The 16,018-nt window shown below is 37.3% G+C and overlaps 1 protein-coding gene across 2 annotated transcripts in view; it reads right to left on the bottom strand.

The window, feature by feature from the left end:
* Window positions 1-16,018, bottom strand: part of PRDM5 (PR domain containing 5) — an 83,092-nt gene that overhangs the window by 57,674 nt on the left and 9,400 nt on the right. For both annotated transcript variants that reach the window (XM_014949844.1, XM_014949845.1), the window contains exons 3-4: window positions 9,175-9,297; window positions 38-221 (exon numbers count right to left, since the gene is read on the bottom strand). In XM_014949844.1, coding sequence (XP_014805330.1) covers window positions 38-221; window positions 9,175-9,297 — 307 coding nt within the window. The remainder of the gene's footprint in view (window positions 1-37; window positions 222-9,174; window positions 9,298-16,018) is intronic.

Below are 16,018 nucleotides of genomic sequence, written 5' to 3'. Positions count from 1 at the left end.
TTTTTTTTTTTTTTTTTTTTTTTTACAGATTACTCACCTGCAATTTTTTCGCCAGCTGGTTGCACTTCCTTATTGTTGCCACTGTCTTCATCTTCCTGGATAACAGTCACTTCTTCCTCCTCCTCCTCCTCTTCTTCCATGTCACTGTCCAAGTACCCAATCAGAAGTTCAGTGTCTGTTTCAATGTCTTCCACAGCCAGATAGAAAATATTTTCCCCTTCCTGTTGCAAACAGTAAGTAGAAGCAATGAATAATTACGTCAGAAAAATATCCTGAACTAAAATTAGCCCTCAACTATGGACGGGCTGGCTCCACTCCACAGGGAGCACACCGCTAAAACAGCCTTTCTGAGACTGCTTTCCCAGTGTGGCTGCATGGATAAAGTGCCCTTATATTCTGGTATTCTGGAAATATTCCCCTGCCTCACTTGTGAGGCTTTTTCAATATACACTGTAGCCTAGACCAAGGTGAAGGTGCTGTTAAAGTCCTCTTCTCCTGCCACACTCTGCCTGACAAGAACTTCAGAGTTTGAAAATGAAACATTTGAGTATTAGAAAAATAACAAAATTTAAATAACCAATACAGCTTGAGCTCTGTGCCCTGTTGGCTGCATGAATTATAACACAGCTTTCAGTAGCATGTTTACATCGTGTTATTTTTTTTTCTTCTCTCTCTCCTTAAGATCCCAGCTTTCTTCATGAAAAGCCTTTTAACCTTGGTCAGTTATCTTCACCATCAAGTTAGCAGGCACACCTGTAAAGCACACTTTATGCCACTAGATCAAATCCCTCTACTTGTTTCAATCAGTGTAGATACACAGATCTACAGATGGCCAAAGATCCATCCCCAGATTCCGCATGAGAGGACAAACCGTACAAAAATAATCTTCGAAACCTTCTCCACAACGAATAAAAAAATTTCCAAATAGATACATAAGCTAACAACTTTGGTCTTTGACAATGTTTAATTAAAGTTACTAAGGTTGACGAGTGAGGGTGGGGGACGTCTCCTAAACTGACGCACAGAGCTGCTATTTTTTTGTTGTTGTTGAGGTGGTTTTTTACCACAGTTGAACCAACCGTTTTAGGTAATATCTGAAGCACCAAAGGAAACTCTTTTTTTTACGCAATGAAGACTTCCAGTTCTATCATAAATCTTAAAGCTTATCTGATTAACATCCAGAAAAGTTAATTGAAGCTTCTTTACACTACATCTAGCCATATATTTTGTAACAAGCTTCATGGCACAAGGGCAAGATAATGATTTTTAATTTCTGTAATATACTAAGATTAATTTAAACTGTCAACAGGGATGTAGTATTCCTTGAGTTTTAGAAGGTCTGTTATATATTACACAAGACATTGTCAGACAAGAGCAAAACCCATTTAATTCAATAGACTTGATAGAGCTACTGCTTTCAAGGACACACTTTCTGTCCTTATCTGAACAGCAGCATTTGAAAACAAAACAAATTGTGTTTTGGTTTTTTTCTATGATACATTCTGCAGTCCAGATACCTATCAGCATGCCACCCTAACTTTTGCATACATCTAGGAGTTGCTGTTTTTCATGCGCCTGTCAAGGTGTAGAGACCTTTAATTTACTATAGTCTAAACTCAAATCGCATAGTGAAACTCTTGACATGGGGAAAGTAAAAGGTCTTTCTACACTCAGTCTCCACTTGGACAGGATAAAACCACTGGGGTAAACCTCCAATACATCATTGTTTAGGACAACCTTATTTTAAAAGCAAGACAACCTTATAAATGGAAGCACATACCCATTACTGGCTTGCCAAAAAAACAGAACATTAAAAAAAAAAAAAAGTAAAAAATAAAAAGCCATGTTTCCCAGACCAAAATAAAGCCCTGAACTTACTCATTGAAGAGTCAAATAGCACACTTTTCACTTAGATCATATGAGACACACCTTGTACCACACAGAAAGTCTGGGAGAACAGAAACCAGAACTGATTATTCAGCTTAACCTAGACCAACTACATGAATCCCAACCAAGCTCTTATCAATACTGCTGCATCCTCACCGTGTCTGCACTTCCCTCGTGCTTATTTTATAGCTATTTGTGCCTAAAAAAAATCCTGGTTCTTTTCTGTTGGTGTACTTTTGGTTATTAAAAAGATTAATGGACAAGTACTAGACACGCAATGCTTGAGTGATTTGGTTGCATTTGCATTGAAAAAAAATTAGCTTTGGTGCCAACCCAAACTAAAACACAGCTCAAACTCATTCTTCCTCACACGCTAATTTGTTTGGCTTTTCCAGCCAAACACATGCTAATAGTCAGGTATTCAGAGTGCTAATTAATCCAGATATACCCACAGTGTAGCAGCTCCTCAGGCAGCATTTTCAGTGAAAGCAATGGAAGTTCTCCAGAACCACAAAGGAAAAAGAGTCCCTCCCTCCACCAGCAATACCTGCCTGAGGCACATTTGTCTACATGAATGCAGACATAGACACAGTGCATGAAGTAAGAAATTTTTCTAATAATTTTAATAATCCTGCCATACACTAAGAACACATTTGCAGTTGTTTTTTAACAATGTTCCTCTGCAGCAGGCCACAACTGGAGAAAACTCCAAGCACTGCTCATGGTGGCATCACAACCTCCCTTCATGCTACTCCTGGTTCATTATGCCACTTTGCTTCTCTCACCTCCTGCCTTGACTTTCATCTTTTAAGTTATGGGCCACACTGACCTGAGAAATACAGTTTTCTTGTTCCAACAGCTCTTGCTGACCTATTTTACCTCCACTATAGGCACCTCTCTTACTCAGATTCTCAGCTTTTCCATGCAACTACACACCTTCACACGTGCTTTGTAGAAGGGAGGCTGAGAAGGAATATGGGCCAAGCAGCACTAACAGTCCATCACACTTTGATCCAAAAGTGTAAGACAGATACATGTCCTCAGACCTGAAAGCTGAAAATGCTGGAGGAGCGGGAAGCAGATAGTCTTGTGTTACCTGAGGGAGTATAGGGCTTTTCCATCCTCCAGAGTTTGACCAGCTGGCTCCAACCCAGCCATCCTAATCCTTATCAAGTTTTCCCCTGTGCCCACAACCACTCCTCTTAAAGTACTACACCAGCTTCCTTCTACATCCAATTTCCTGGCAGCAATGCAGATCTTCAGCCTACCTGTTCTGCCAGTTCTCCTTTGCTCACTCGCCAAACAAGCACACTCCCTTTCCTGATCTTTGCAGCTCCAGGGTGTCATGTTTGTGAGAGTAAAATCAATCTTGGCAAGGCCTGTGAGGACAGAACCCTCAGTGCAGGAAATGTGTGTAGGTGATTTCTTGGGGGTTGTAGCAGAAGACAAAGCCACAAGCTCAGGCACAAGACAGGTCAAAAAGGGTACAGAAAAAAGACATGATTAGAATAACGATGCCTTCCCAAGAGGGAGAGCAGATCCCTAGGGAAGAGTCGGCAAAGCAAGACAACCTTCCAGAAGTGCTTCTGGGGACAAGGAGACCCTTGCCCCTCTCAAGAAAGTAAGGCAAAATGGATGACAAAGAGACTGGGTGAAAGCTTTTCTTGTTTTCACACTAGTTCATACATTGGAAACAGCTTGACCATTTAAGGCATATATCCCTGTGCCACTCAGTCCCTGGGTGTGCAACATGTTTGTGGCTCTCATCAGGCAGGAAGCAGATGGAACCCAAAAAGTCTTCTCATCAAAAAAACAAAACAAAAACCAAAAAAAATCCCAAACAAACAAAAAAACCCCACCCACCTTCAACACACACATAATGGAGATGTTCAGCCCAGGATCTAATCCAAAGTATAGCACTTGAACCCACACACAAAGGAGACACAGAAGCCACGCTCTATCTACTGCTCTATTCCTATTGTGCTGTACTGCATGGTACAGTAAGCAACCTTTGAGATGTGAATATGAGATTAAACAGAGCAGCACGAGGTTAAACTAGTACTGCAATTCCTACATTTCCCCTGTGTTTTTACACCATACTGCAGTTTTTAGTGATAGCTCCCAGTGAAGGGTCTCTATAGAGAAGCACTGAAACTTTTGATTATTCCTCTCCCTGAAAGCTTTTGTTGTGAAAAGTGAAACAGTGATAGCAAGACTTGGGAAGAGAAGCCCTTAGAAATCCATGGAGAGATAACAATGGTAGATCTTTTTGAACCTTACTCTCACCACTCTATGCACCATCTTAGTATTAAGCAAGCCTAAAATCAGAAATTAGTTATATTTAAATTAAATAAATAAAAAAAAAAATTCTGTAACCTCGGTGCTGAAAAAGGTCTAAATGATTTTCACATTCAGAGTTGCTTGGTATTACAGAGGTTCCTACTGCAAAAATCAAAAATGTAACAGGTATATAGTTTAAGGAATTTCATGGATAAAAACACTTATTTCACTCTTCAGAAACTTCTCATTGTGAATTCTTCAGGTAACAGAATACCTGAACAGCACTAACATGTATTCAACAACAGATAAATGCATATGAGCCTGGAATTAAAAAATTCTTCTGTTTCCTACAAAAAATTCAAGAATTGAACAGATTTTTAGTCCTCCCCTCTGAGCACGCAGGAAGTCAACAACTATGTTCGCGTTCTTCTTACTTGGCATAACAGATTAATCTTTCCTTTGTAGCACTCAAGCCACCAGGAAATTTCAGTAGTCACTCAACTGTCCTGTAATGTGTAAGTTTGTTGAGCAGCCTAACACAGTTTGTGCTTGCTCTCCTTGTGCCTTCTCTTCTCACTCTTGACTTTGAGACAGTTCAGTTTTACTGTGCTTCTGACAGCGCTGTCTCTCACGTGCTAATCTTCCTCTGAAGACATTTACTGTCACTGCACGGGGAGGGGGGGCGGTTTCACCTCAGTCAACCAGGACATAATGGAATTATGCCACACTAACAAACACACGGTTGTGAAATATGACTTTAAACCACTCTACCACCTCCCAGTAAATATGCTCCTTCATGTTAATTTTTGCTGTTCACTATTCTAACTCAGTTTTCTAAGCTACAGCAGACTGTTTCAGTGTCTGCTTGCTAATGAAAAAACATTTTAATTTAAAGCTCTACCTCGCTGCATTTCTGCTTATAAAACAGTTCTGATGCTAACAACAGGATCTGTTTTGCATAGTAATCTCCAGCAGGGAGTCTTTAGTAAAAATCACAATTGACAAACAGATAAACTTCTCCATTCTGGATAAAGGAATATTGAAAATATAATACTCTACCAGTCTAAAAACTGAATAAACATAAGTGTGTTATTTTTGATAGGAGCCATTTCCTTTTTGTTATGATAATTACAATGCATTTTTGCTACATATCAGAAGTCATATTTATAAGCAAATAGCTAGGAATAGCCCATGGCAAAAGAGATTACAATTCATATGGTTTCTGTTAATGCAGAAGTTGTAATTCTAAAGCTACTTTAAATATAGTAGAGGATTAACTCATTCAATTGCTACTTGAAATAAGATAGAGATGCCTCCAGTAATTCAGCTGTGCAAAAACTTCAGAAAAGCAATTGGTACATATGCAGGTACCCTCCAATCTTTCTGTCCTTCTCTAGCAGCCACAGAGTGGTAGTACTCACAGCATAGCTGTTAAACATACTTCCTGTGCCTTCCCATTCAGTGGGTTTAGGAAATTTTTTTGAGGTCATAATCTGTATTCTCTTTTTTAAAAATTATTTTAGGTACTTGTTTAGCAATGCAAATTATTTTTTACCTTGAGTAATGATAATGAAGCTAAAACAACTTTACTAATGTATATGATGACTTTTTGCTTTTTGTAAAACACCATTTCATCATCCTGGGGGCAAGCAGCCAACGTCCAATTCAAATTAAAGGGTATTGTTAGTGGGAACATTCCACCAATGTATTGCCTGCTTATTTAATAAAACAAAGTGCTCCCGCACCAAGCGGTATTAAATCTGCTTAACACTAAAGGCCAATGGTTGTGTAATTAAAATACTGAAGGATTTCTGGGCTGTGTTGTTGTTTTTTTTTTTTTTCCCCTGAAGGAATAGCAGAGCTTTAGGAATTGCATCTCCATCTACTAAAGTCAGATTAAACCCTGCAAAGAAATACATGCATATTCAGTTTTCTTCAACACAAGTAGTACCTATTAATGTTATATGAAACTAAATACTTCTAGATCCACACAGCTTCAAGGTCACTCACATGGAACACAGAAGTTGCTTTGGCAGTCGATTATTGATGGTACTGAAAAAAACCTATGAGATAATTTAGTAATTTGTGTTTGTTTTCTTAAGTTTGCCTTCCCTATACTTTTCATTATTTTGTACATCCTGATCACGTTTATTCTATTTTTTCCTGTAACTTTTCCAAATGTTTTTCTGTAGAAGCTTTTATAAGACTAGTGTTCTTGCCACTCCTCTTCTTTTTAAACCCTTTAACTTCATCCTTTAACTTCAATATGATCCTTTAAAAAGAAGCATGCAAAAAGCACTAAGCACACTCTAAGCAAGGTATAACATTATGCAATATAGCAGAACAGTTCCTTTCCATTTCTTTATGTAAATAATCCTTTTCAGTATCAAGAAACCCACTAGTACACACTAGATATTCCATTAAAACTTCGATTCAGAAGTTTAGGTCATTTCACTGAGTGTTTTATTTAAAATGTAATAATGAACATTAATTGTTCACACTGCTCCCTCTTGTGAGCCTTACTTTGCATTTGCTAACATGGACTGTAATTCGCTATCACACTGCCTATGCACAGATGACATGCTAATCACTGACTAATGCCTAGCACTCTTCATGCATGAAGACCTTTCATATTTGCTACTATAAGCAGGACAACAAGCCTTTTGACAGATCTTGGTGTAACAGAGACAAAGACAGAAGGAAAACATACCGAAATAATTGCACAGGCAGTGGTCATACTAAATTAACTGTTGACTTGTCATAGACATCAGGAAAAGCATAATAAAGCAGTCACTCAGTGAGTGCTGACAAGAGTTTCTGCTGTATGAATGAATAGTGAACGCTCTTTATTATCTATTACTCAAAATTCAATTTTAGCCTGGATGTAAAGACCTAAAGAGGTCTGAACCAAAGACGATAACCCAGAGTACAGGCCCAGAGGAAAAGGAGATGATGAAGCTGTCCACAGTGAACTAAAACAGGAACAGCAACAGGGTCCAAGGAAACAATATCAGCAGCAAAATTGCAGTCACATTCAGCCAGCAGTATGTGATGGAATGTCACATAGATCACACACAGATCTTTGGAAATCAGGAGGTGCAAATGAGCTGAAGGCTGGCAGAGCACCTGTTAGGTTCCCCAACACGGTACACTGCTCATAGTAGCATTCAACTACCGTGATAAAAGAAGAAAAGGCAGACAGAAGAGGAGTGGTAAGAGATACAACAGTGGAATGGAAATCACAGAAAATCTCACAACAGGGATAGGAAGGTTGATAACCGAGTCTGCAGGGGACCTGGCAGCAGCAATCTCACCAGGCACTACTTGTTTAAGATCCAAATAAGCAAACAGTCTCTCTGGTGAGTAGAAGATTTAAGGAGTTGGACAGGTCATCAACACAGAAATTGAAATGACTACTGAGGAGTGACACTGAGTATAAACAGAGGGGAAGTGGCAGGGGGGAGAATAGCAATAATGCATCTTTCACAGAACTACATGCTAGGCCTTTACTAGTATTCTTTTGCTACTTAGTGGTTTTAATATTTTTTTTCCTGTTTTATTTAATCAGAAATGAACATTGTTTTCTTGGCAAGGAAAAATATTTTTTTTTCATTTGGCCTCAAAATCTTTTTTAATTCTTTTGTCAAGAATCTGCAGGTAAATCCTAGAAAATTCATATCATGATGAAAAAGCAGAATAATAATTTTAAGAAGTACTGATAAATAATTCTCCTTTTCCTAATTTTTTTCAAATTTGGGTTACATCTGCAAATAGCTTGGGTTAGCCTGAAACAACATTTTTGAAAGCATACATTTTGAGGAAAAAGTTTAACACAACTATGTAATTCTTACTTACGTGGGATTGGAAATTATTTTACTGTAAAAACTGAGCTATTGAAAAAAATATGCAGATAGTTCAATTCTTTCATAATCTCTAAAAGGACAATGGCCATAACTAGAAAAATATCGCTGTCTTTGTTGCATTCTGCAGGCACAGACTGCTTCCAAAAATGAGAGATTAAACAGACTAAGACTCTTCAGCTTGAGAAAAGAGCTGTCAAATAAGACAGAAAGGATATAATAGGGTTCTATAAAATCAAGGACGGCATAGAAAAATAAACATGAAGTAACTATTCACTGTCATACAAGGACTAGGGCATCAAGTGAATCAAGTGAAACTAAGAATTTTCTAGAAGAAAAAAAGAAGCACGTTTCAAAATAACATGCAATTAAAACAGTGGAATTCTGTTCAAAATGCAGCAAATGACAAATATAAAAATGTAAAAATAAGCTGGATAACTTCAGATCCTTGGCCAAGACTAGAAAAAGATCTTTTTTTATTAGCTTATCCTCAAGCACTGCCTAATCATCCTATCAGATAATGAGATCCTTCAATTCTCTGTTTTCTACTAGAATATTTTAAGAACCATGCTTGCTTTCAAACACGTCACTTACATTAAATTTTAAACTATAAAGCAAATGCACAATTCTACTTTCCACACAATCTAAGCCCATATCTGAGTTTAGCATGAACTCAACTAGGCCTCTGAATCACTAGTCCTGACTCAGCCAGGTATATAGTTACCTAATTATCATTTTAATTTCCACAATGACACAAAAACCAACTGCATTCAGGCAAAGAGAAAATGAAACTGTTCTTACAGTAGTAAGTAAAATACTCTGGGTATTTTTTTTTTTTTTAGAATGTAAAATGTTCACTTTAAGCCAGGAGAAATAGTTCATATAAGTGATCCAGTGTAATTCCATCACAGTGGATTCAGAGAATATCAGATTCTGAGGACCTCTTTGGTCTTTCACACTATCAATCTTAATTATGATATATATTTAAGCACAAAAGTTTACTTTTAAAAAGAAAGGTAGGAAAAGGAAGGCAGTTTGCTACTTTTCTCAGATCTTGCAATTTTATTACAAGAGATAAAGACCAAAGTGGAGATCAAATTAGTAAATTAATAACAGGAAGCAAATGGTAGGAATCCACCAAATATACCTGAATGGCTGCCAGATTCTTCTGTTCCTGTGATGGAGCCTCATGGACAAAACGCAGCCAATTAGAATGGCGTGGATTGCTTGCATCCAGGATATAAAGGACTTCACCTTTACTCCCACGAACCTGAATCATTAAAAAAAAAGAAATCAAGCAAAATTAAAATTGTTTACCAAACACACACAAACATGTAACACACTAATGCATGCTTGTGCTCGGCAAGTGAACCTTGCATTCAACAGGTACTCACAGCTGTGGTGCACATTCACCCTTTTCTGTAAGTATATTTATTCACCTAAGAATACTCAAACCTGACAGCTTACTTTATTGAGCTCCCCCTCTCTTTTTTCAGCTTTTCCTTTAGTAAACAAGTATTACAACTGATTCCTCGGTCTCCTTGATCTGACAGTATGGTCACTAGCACTCAGGTTCTTTCCTCTTTTTGTTCCTTCAAGTCCTTTTTCTTTATGATCTTGCCAGAAACCAATACAACCTGAGAGGTCCTTTCCTATTCCAACCCTATCAACCCTTTTCCAGTTTTCCTTTTTGAGTTCTCCTTCCTGTTTCTGATGCATTTTACTCCCACAGTCTACCTAATTCTTCTCCTACCTTCCTGTCTTTTGATATGCAGTCTGTCTCTCATCACTTTCTCCAAATTAAGGTTGTAAACTCTCCTGCCTCCAATTCCTTTTCCTTTCCTCTCAACTCGCTGTTATTGTCCTATATTCCTTCTCCAAAAGACTGTCCAAGAGTGGGCCACTTTCTTCTGTAACCTATACATGTCCTCTAACTCATGCTATTGTGCAGCATTTCTCTTCTGCTAACAGTACAAACAAGGTCAACAGTAACTTTCATCTGGACAAAAGGGATAGGACATTCTCCCATCCTGTGCTATTCCAACTACCATTTAGTTCCAAAATCAGAATTCAGGCACTTGTTCGTGAGTTTCTGCATTCCTGCAATCACCCATATCCATTCAGTGATCTTTGACTTGACAGCTCTTCACTTTTCACTTTCTTTTTCATATTTGATACTCTTCTAGACTCACTTGTCCTCCTTATGTTCTAGCAGATCCTGTTCGCCCTCTATGGCCAATTCCTAAATATATCTATTTCTGCCTACTTTCGCATTTCCAGAAGCACCTCAACCTTAACTGGCCATCATTACAGAAGGAGTACATCCATATCTGAATTCAACTTTTCCACTACCTTTGCCGCTTCCCTTTTCTTTAAACTTACCAGTTGCTCAACCAACTTCCAGCCTGAATTAGTTCTCCACTCCCATCCCATAATTCCATCCTCCTTTTGCTTCTTTATCACCAAATACAACTTTTCTTCTTCATACGAATTCCAAATCCAGTAGACATGCCTTCATTACTGTTAACTCTTACTGCCCCACACCAATCCTAAATATTGCAGGAGATTATAAAACACTTATTGAAAACCATATTCCTCATTTCCCTTTCACGTCTTCTATGAGTTTGGTTTTTTGGTTTTGGGTTTTATTTTGTTTCCCCCCCTTTACCATGGGTAAAATCCATTTTGCCCTTTGGATGGAGACATACCTCCAGACCAAGGACCAATATAATTGCATTTATTCGTTCCATAGAGCCTATTTTACAGTTCACTTGAACATCTTTTATATATGCCTCTCTAAAGGAAATTTAAATATGGAGCCTCAATAAAAAGCAGTTAGTAAAACTATACTTGGCTTAAGTTTTATCAGAATAGGAGATTATTTCAGCAAACAAATTAGCGTAGTATGTAGGGAAGAGTTGTACATTTAGTAGAAGAAACAAATGTTCAGGTTTTGTTCACTAAATGAAGGAGCCACTTTAAAAAAAAAGAATTGTGCATGCAAGATATGTTATGTCTGTATCGGGAGCCTTTGGATATCATTACAGATCCATACAATTTCAATGACTGACAAAAATCTAGCTTACATTGAAAAAAAAATAATAATAGAAATAGAAACTTAGTATTAACCAAGTCATTCTTTCCACTGAGGCAAAGACACACTGCTGTAAAAAACACAGCTGCCACTTTGCCATATAAAAAATGAATCTTGAATCCCCACTGATACAGAAGATAGGGAGCCATGCAAGAAGGTCATACAGCCCCACTATTATTCCATGTGATTTATTTCTATAATGAACTTATTTTCTTTTTCATCTGTCAACAAAAAATATCCAGAGCAGGTATTTCCTACGAGCTAGGGATTTCAGCTGTGTAAGATCAAAATTAGATTGTCTTCATGGTTTTGTATTTAAATTGCTCACATACTTGCTGTATTTGTTTCTACTAAATGCAATATCATATTTCTTGCTTAAATTACCTAAACATTTAGGATATCATTAGAAAGAAAAAACTGTATTCCGTTACAATAATAGCTGGTGACAGCATGGCGTTCACAGATTAAAACAAAAAAACCTACCGTAGTTCTCAAACAAATAGAAGTCTTCAAAATGTATTAGTGTTCTTCCAAAGGAAGACATCTTATCTTAAGGACACATCATGAAATTGTGCCAATATTTCAAACTTTAGAACTTGTTTAACTTTCAAGCACATAGATTAACCACAGTGAAAAGCATCAAACCTATATATTTAAATGCACCTGGAAACAATATTATCTAACAGTAAGCATTGCAATGGTTTTCCCAGTGAGGCTGCGTAGTCTCCATCCTCAAAGGCATAGATACTCAAAAGCTCTCCTTGGCAGTTGGCACTAAGTGGCCCTACTTGAGCAGGAGGAGTTGGACCAGGTGACCTCCAGAGGTCCTTCCAACTTCAGCCATTCCATCTTTCTGTGACTATTCACCAGGGAAAGCAATGCCTGCTCATTATTGGAACCATTGTTTTCATTCAGAACATGGGCAGAATGAGTGGAATCAAACCATAAAAGCAAGCACCAAATTTACACAAAAATACATGTTAACATTGTATTCACCTCCTGAAAAGCCACTTGCCAAGCAGAAACACTGCATTGATTATATGGTAGCAATCATCCAGTTCTAAATAGATAATCCACAGAGCAGAACCTCACTGAGTGAAAATAGTTAACACTGCAGCTTCACATCTTTGAGCAATTAAAATCAAGCTAATGGCTTTGTGATTTAGTTATCTAAGTATGGGTTATAGTAGCCCACCATGTAGGTCCTATAAAGGTTTCCATCAGATCTTGACTTGAGTTGGAAAGAGAAGCAACCCAGATCCTATTATAAAAACCATACATTACCTTTTCATCAATTATTCTTCTTCATTTGCTTGATTCTTAAATTATCTAAGAATCATTTATATTCAATGATATGTGATCATCTCAGTTGTTCTTTCTCAGTCTCTGACAATACACGACAAGATATTGAACACAAAATAAAGACTTAAGACATAAGGAAACTATTAATAAATGAATACGATAAATCCCTTAAAGACCTGTTATATTTTCTATTGCTTTTTTCACCTCATAAAGAAATAATGCTGCATCAAATACACAGATGTGAAGAAGAGGAGTCAAGAAAAACAGCCAAAACACCGTACTAAATACAACCTAGACCAGTGATATCTACCAGTTGTTTTCTCATTGGTTGCACGGATAGGTGAGTTTCCTAAATGACCAAGCAAACTTTAAGCACCATGGCAGCGAATCCTAAACTTAATATTTAAAACAAACAAAAAGACCAACTCTTGCTTTGCAAATATTTCTCAAACCCAGTACAAGTTAATCATGGTAGTTAGATGAAATAAACAGCTAGACTTTAAATTTCCTGTTTAAAGTAAGCGTACCTAAATATCATCCATAATGAATTATTAATGAATCAAAATGAAGTTTGGAATATGTCCCAAAGGGTGCTCCTTCCAATAACAGTCCACTAAAGTCCTCAGCCATGCTTCTACTTTGTGGCATGATCAAAAATCAGTTTAGTTAGTAGATATATCAACAAATACAAGCTAAAGTGCTTACACCTGGGTCTGCCTGTAAATCCGTTCTGATATCCAAGGAGACAGGATCAGAGATAGCTGTCACTAAGACACATGTTGCACTGTAGGCCCACACAACGCTGCTGGCTGCAGCAACAAAGAATTTTCTTTCGTGCAGTCCTCCACCAGTGACACTGGAAAGCATGAGAAACCTACTGCATAGCTTTATTATCTCCCCCAACCCTGGCAGTCACAGCAGTTATACCAGTAATGGAAGAAAATGGGATGATGGTGTCAAGTTGCTTATGTGCTCCTCAAGAATCTTAAAGATACTGCGATCTACTTCTCTACATCACTGAACTAGGACTCAGCATTTACATTTCTGGAGTGCTCCCCATATTGGATAAGGTATCTTGGCTTTGTTTATCTCTGAGAACCCTGTTGTACAAAAATTCCCCACATATATTCTTACCACTTACTCCATAAGAGATCTGGAGAGCTGAACAGCACTCATTCTGCAACAAAGCTTCCAATCTGCTCCCAGGCAGCCTTTTTCCAATCACCCAACCAGTCCAAGAATCTTCAGGACAACTTAACTTGCCTACCACAACTATTGCTTGCAGGAAATTGCTGGAAAACTGACAATGCTTTCAGGGAGAGGAAATGAAAAATACTTTTGTATAACACAAACTAAAGTAGAAAATTCTTTAAGGAAGATTTTCTTAATGTATCTGCAAGCAAATTACTGCATTTCCCCCACATATCTGAACTGTTACAACCTTTTATAGCAATAAGATACTTAAAATAGAGGCCAAAGATTTTTACAGGCCTGAGGTTCCCTGATAATTTCACAATGCTAAAGAACATATTTGTATTTTCAAATTGTGACACATGAACCTGTCATCTGTATACCTGACTAATTCCATGTTTGAATGTTATTTTCCCGGTTACTATGTACTTGATATTACCTGAACCAAGCACAATCATCCAGTTAGCTTGACATGTGTTCCTTAAGATCCTCAAGCTACAGGGGCTAATCCAGAAAGGATTTTAAAAACTATTTTAACAGGACCTGAACTCAAGCACAAAAGTACTTCTAATTGATTTTCTATTACCAGTGAGCGACATGACCAGGCATGCAGTTACCTTTGATTTCTCATGCTAAATAATTAAGTAGCAATCAGTCTCATATTTAAGTATAGGTAGACTTCGGCATAAGCCTAGAACAAGGCTGATTCAAATTCATCCTGATAACCCATGGCAAGATCTCTATCTTACAACACCACCCTTGATATGGGATCATTCACTATGATCAAACACCTAAAATGCACACACATATCCAAAGCATGCACCAGACACAAGAGCACCTCAGAATGAATTATTATAAAGAATTATCTCCTTCAGAATCAACACAAAAGGTATCACTGAACTAATTAGTTAAATGCCTTCACAGTAAGATGAAATAGCTGACATTCGCTGTTACCACACTGAGAGTTTTACCTCAAGATCAATCAGGACATCACTGAATCAAGCCACATTAACTAACATCATGTCACTGAACAAGTATTTGGAAAAAAATGTACCCCTATTTATTGTATAAGCTACCATATGAAACCCTATATAGGCCTAAATAACATCTAAGCTGCTTATAATGCCCATCAACAACATGCATTATTCCATCTGCTAGCCTTTTAGGCTGCAATGAAATTATCTCCAGATTTTCAAAATATATCCAAAGTTGTCATATATGCTACTTCAAAATGCTCATGAGTGCAATTCCAAATGCTCTACCATGCACACCTGGCAAGAAAAGAAGAAAACAACTTCACTGAAAATAAGCAGATGGTTATCCTTGCTGAAGACAGTAAACACACTGTCTGATTTCTGGAAACCATTTTCTAAACATTTATAAACCTAAAAATCTATGTTCATTCGAACAATCACATAAAGAAATGTACTGTTTTCTGCACTGCATTTTTTTTTATTAGCTGAAAACATGATTTTTATTGTTAATAGTACAAAGCAGCTAGATGCAATACTTCTACATCCTCAGTTTCAGACCTCCATCGCAGAGCTCACTCCAGAGCAGAATCTAGTATTTTAACATTGCTGTAGAAAGTATTAAAATAGTACTTTCAAAAGAAATCTGAGGCAGCAACTGTTGATTTGCTGACTCACTAAGTGACATAGACAGCATGTGACTTTTTCTTCAGCCAAATTATACAGCAATAGCTTTTCATGTTAATGAAGATTTTTGTGTGCATGATGTTATTTGATCATGTCAGAGACAAAACACTTCAGAAAGCTCATTCCTAGACTTCTGCTGACATTTTATGGAGACTTCATAAGAAGGGTTGAACTTCATTTTCACTGGAAGATTACCCAATCTTCTTAAGCAAATCGTATGTGATCATCTATAGCAAGTTCAGATTAGAATACCTATTGACATGTGCTTTTTAGCATCTTAAATAAAACACTTAACTGAAGATGTGAGGCTAACATTCTCAGTTACTTTCAGGAGCAGATTCTTCTCATCACCAAAATCAGAAGATCATTAAGGTGCCTGTTCCAAAAGTCACTAAAATTAATACAAAGTCATACACTAAAGGTTGAGTTAGTTATCTTTATTTATGTTAGAAGCAGCTGATTAATGAAATATAGCTAAATATACAAAGTGGTAAGAATATTAATAACTACTTTGGACACCAATCTATCCCAGTGGGGATTAATTCAACAAAACTGAAAATCTAGGACACAAACTTGCAACTGAGATAGGGCATCAATGTCTGACTTGTGTGGCAAACAATTATTTTAAACGCAACTTCTGTAAAATACGCATCCAGATGCATTTGTCTAAGAAATGAGAAAACCAAAAACGTTTCTGAAAATCAAATAGAATCACACAAAAACATTAAAAGCAAACAAATACTATC

This window comes from Calidris pugnax, unplaced genomic scaffold (assembly GCF_001431845.1).
Source record: "Calidris pugnax isolate Ruff unplaced genomic scaffold, ASM143184v1 scaffold42, whole genome shotgun sequence".
In the NCBI taxonomy this organism is placed as follows: Eukaryota; Metazoa; Chordata; class Aves; order Charadriiformes; family Scolopacidae; genus Calidris; species Calidris pugnax.
This window is presented reverse-complemented; position numbering and strand designations above follow the sequence as displayed.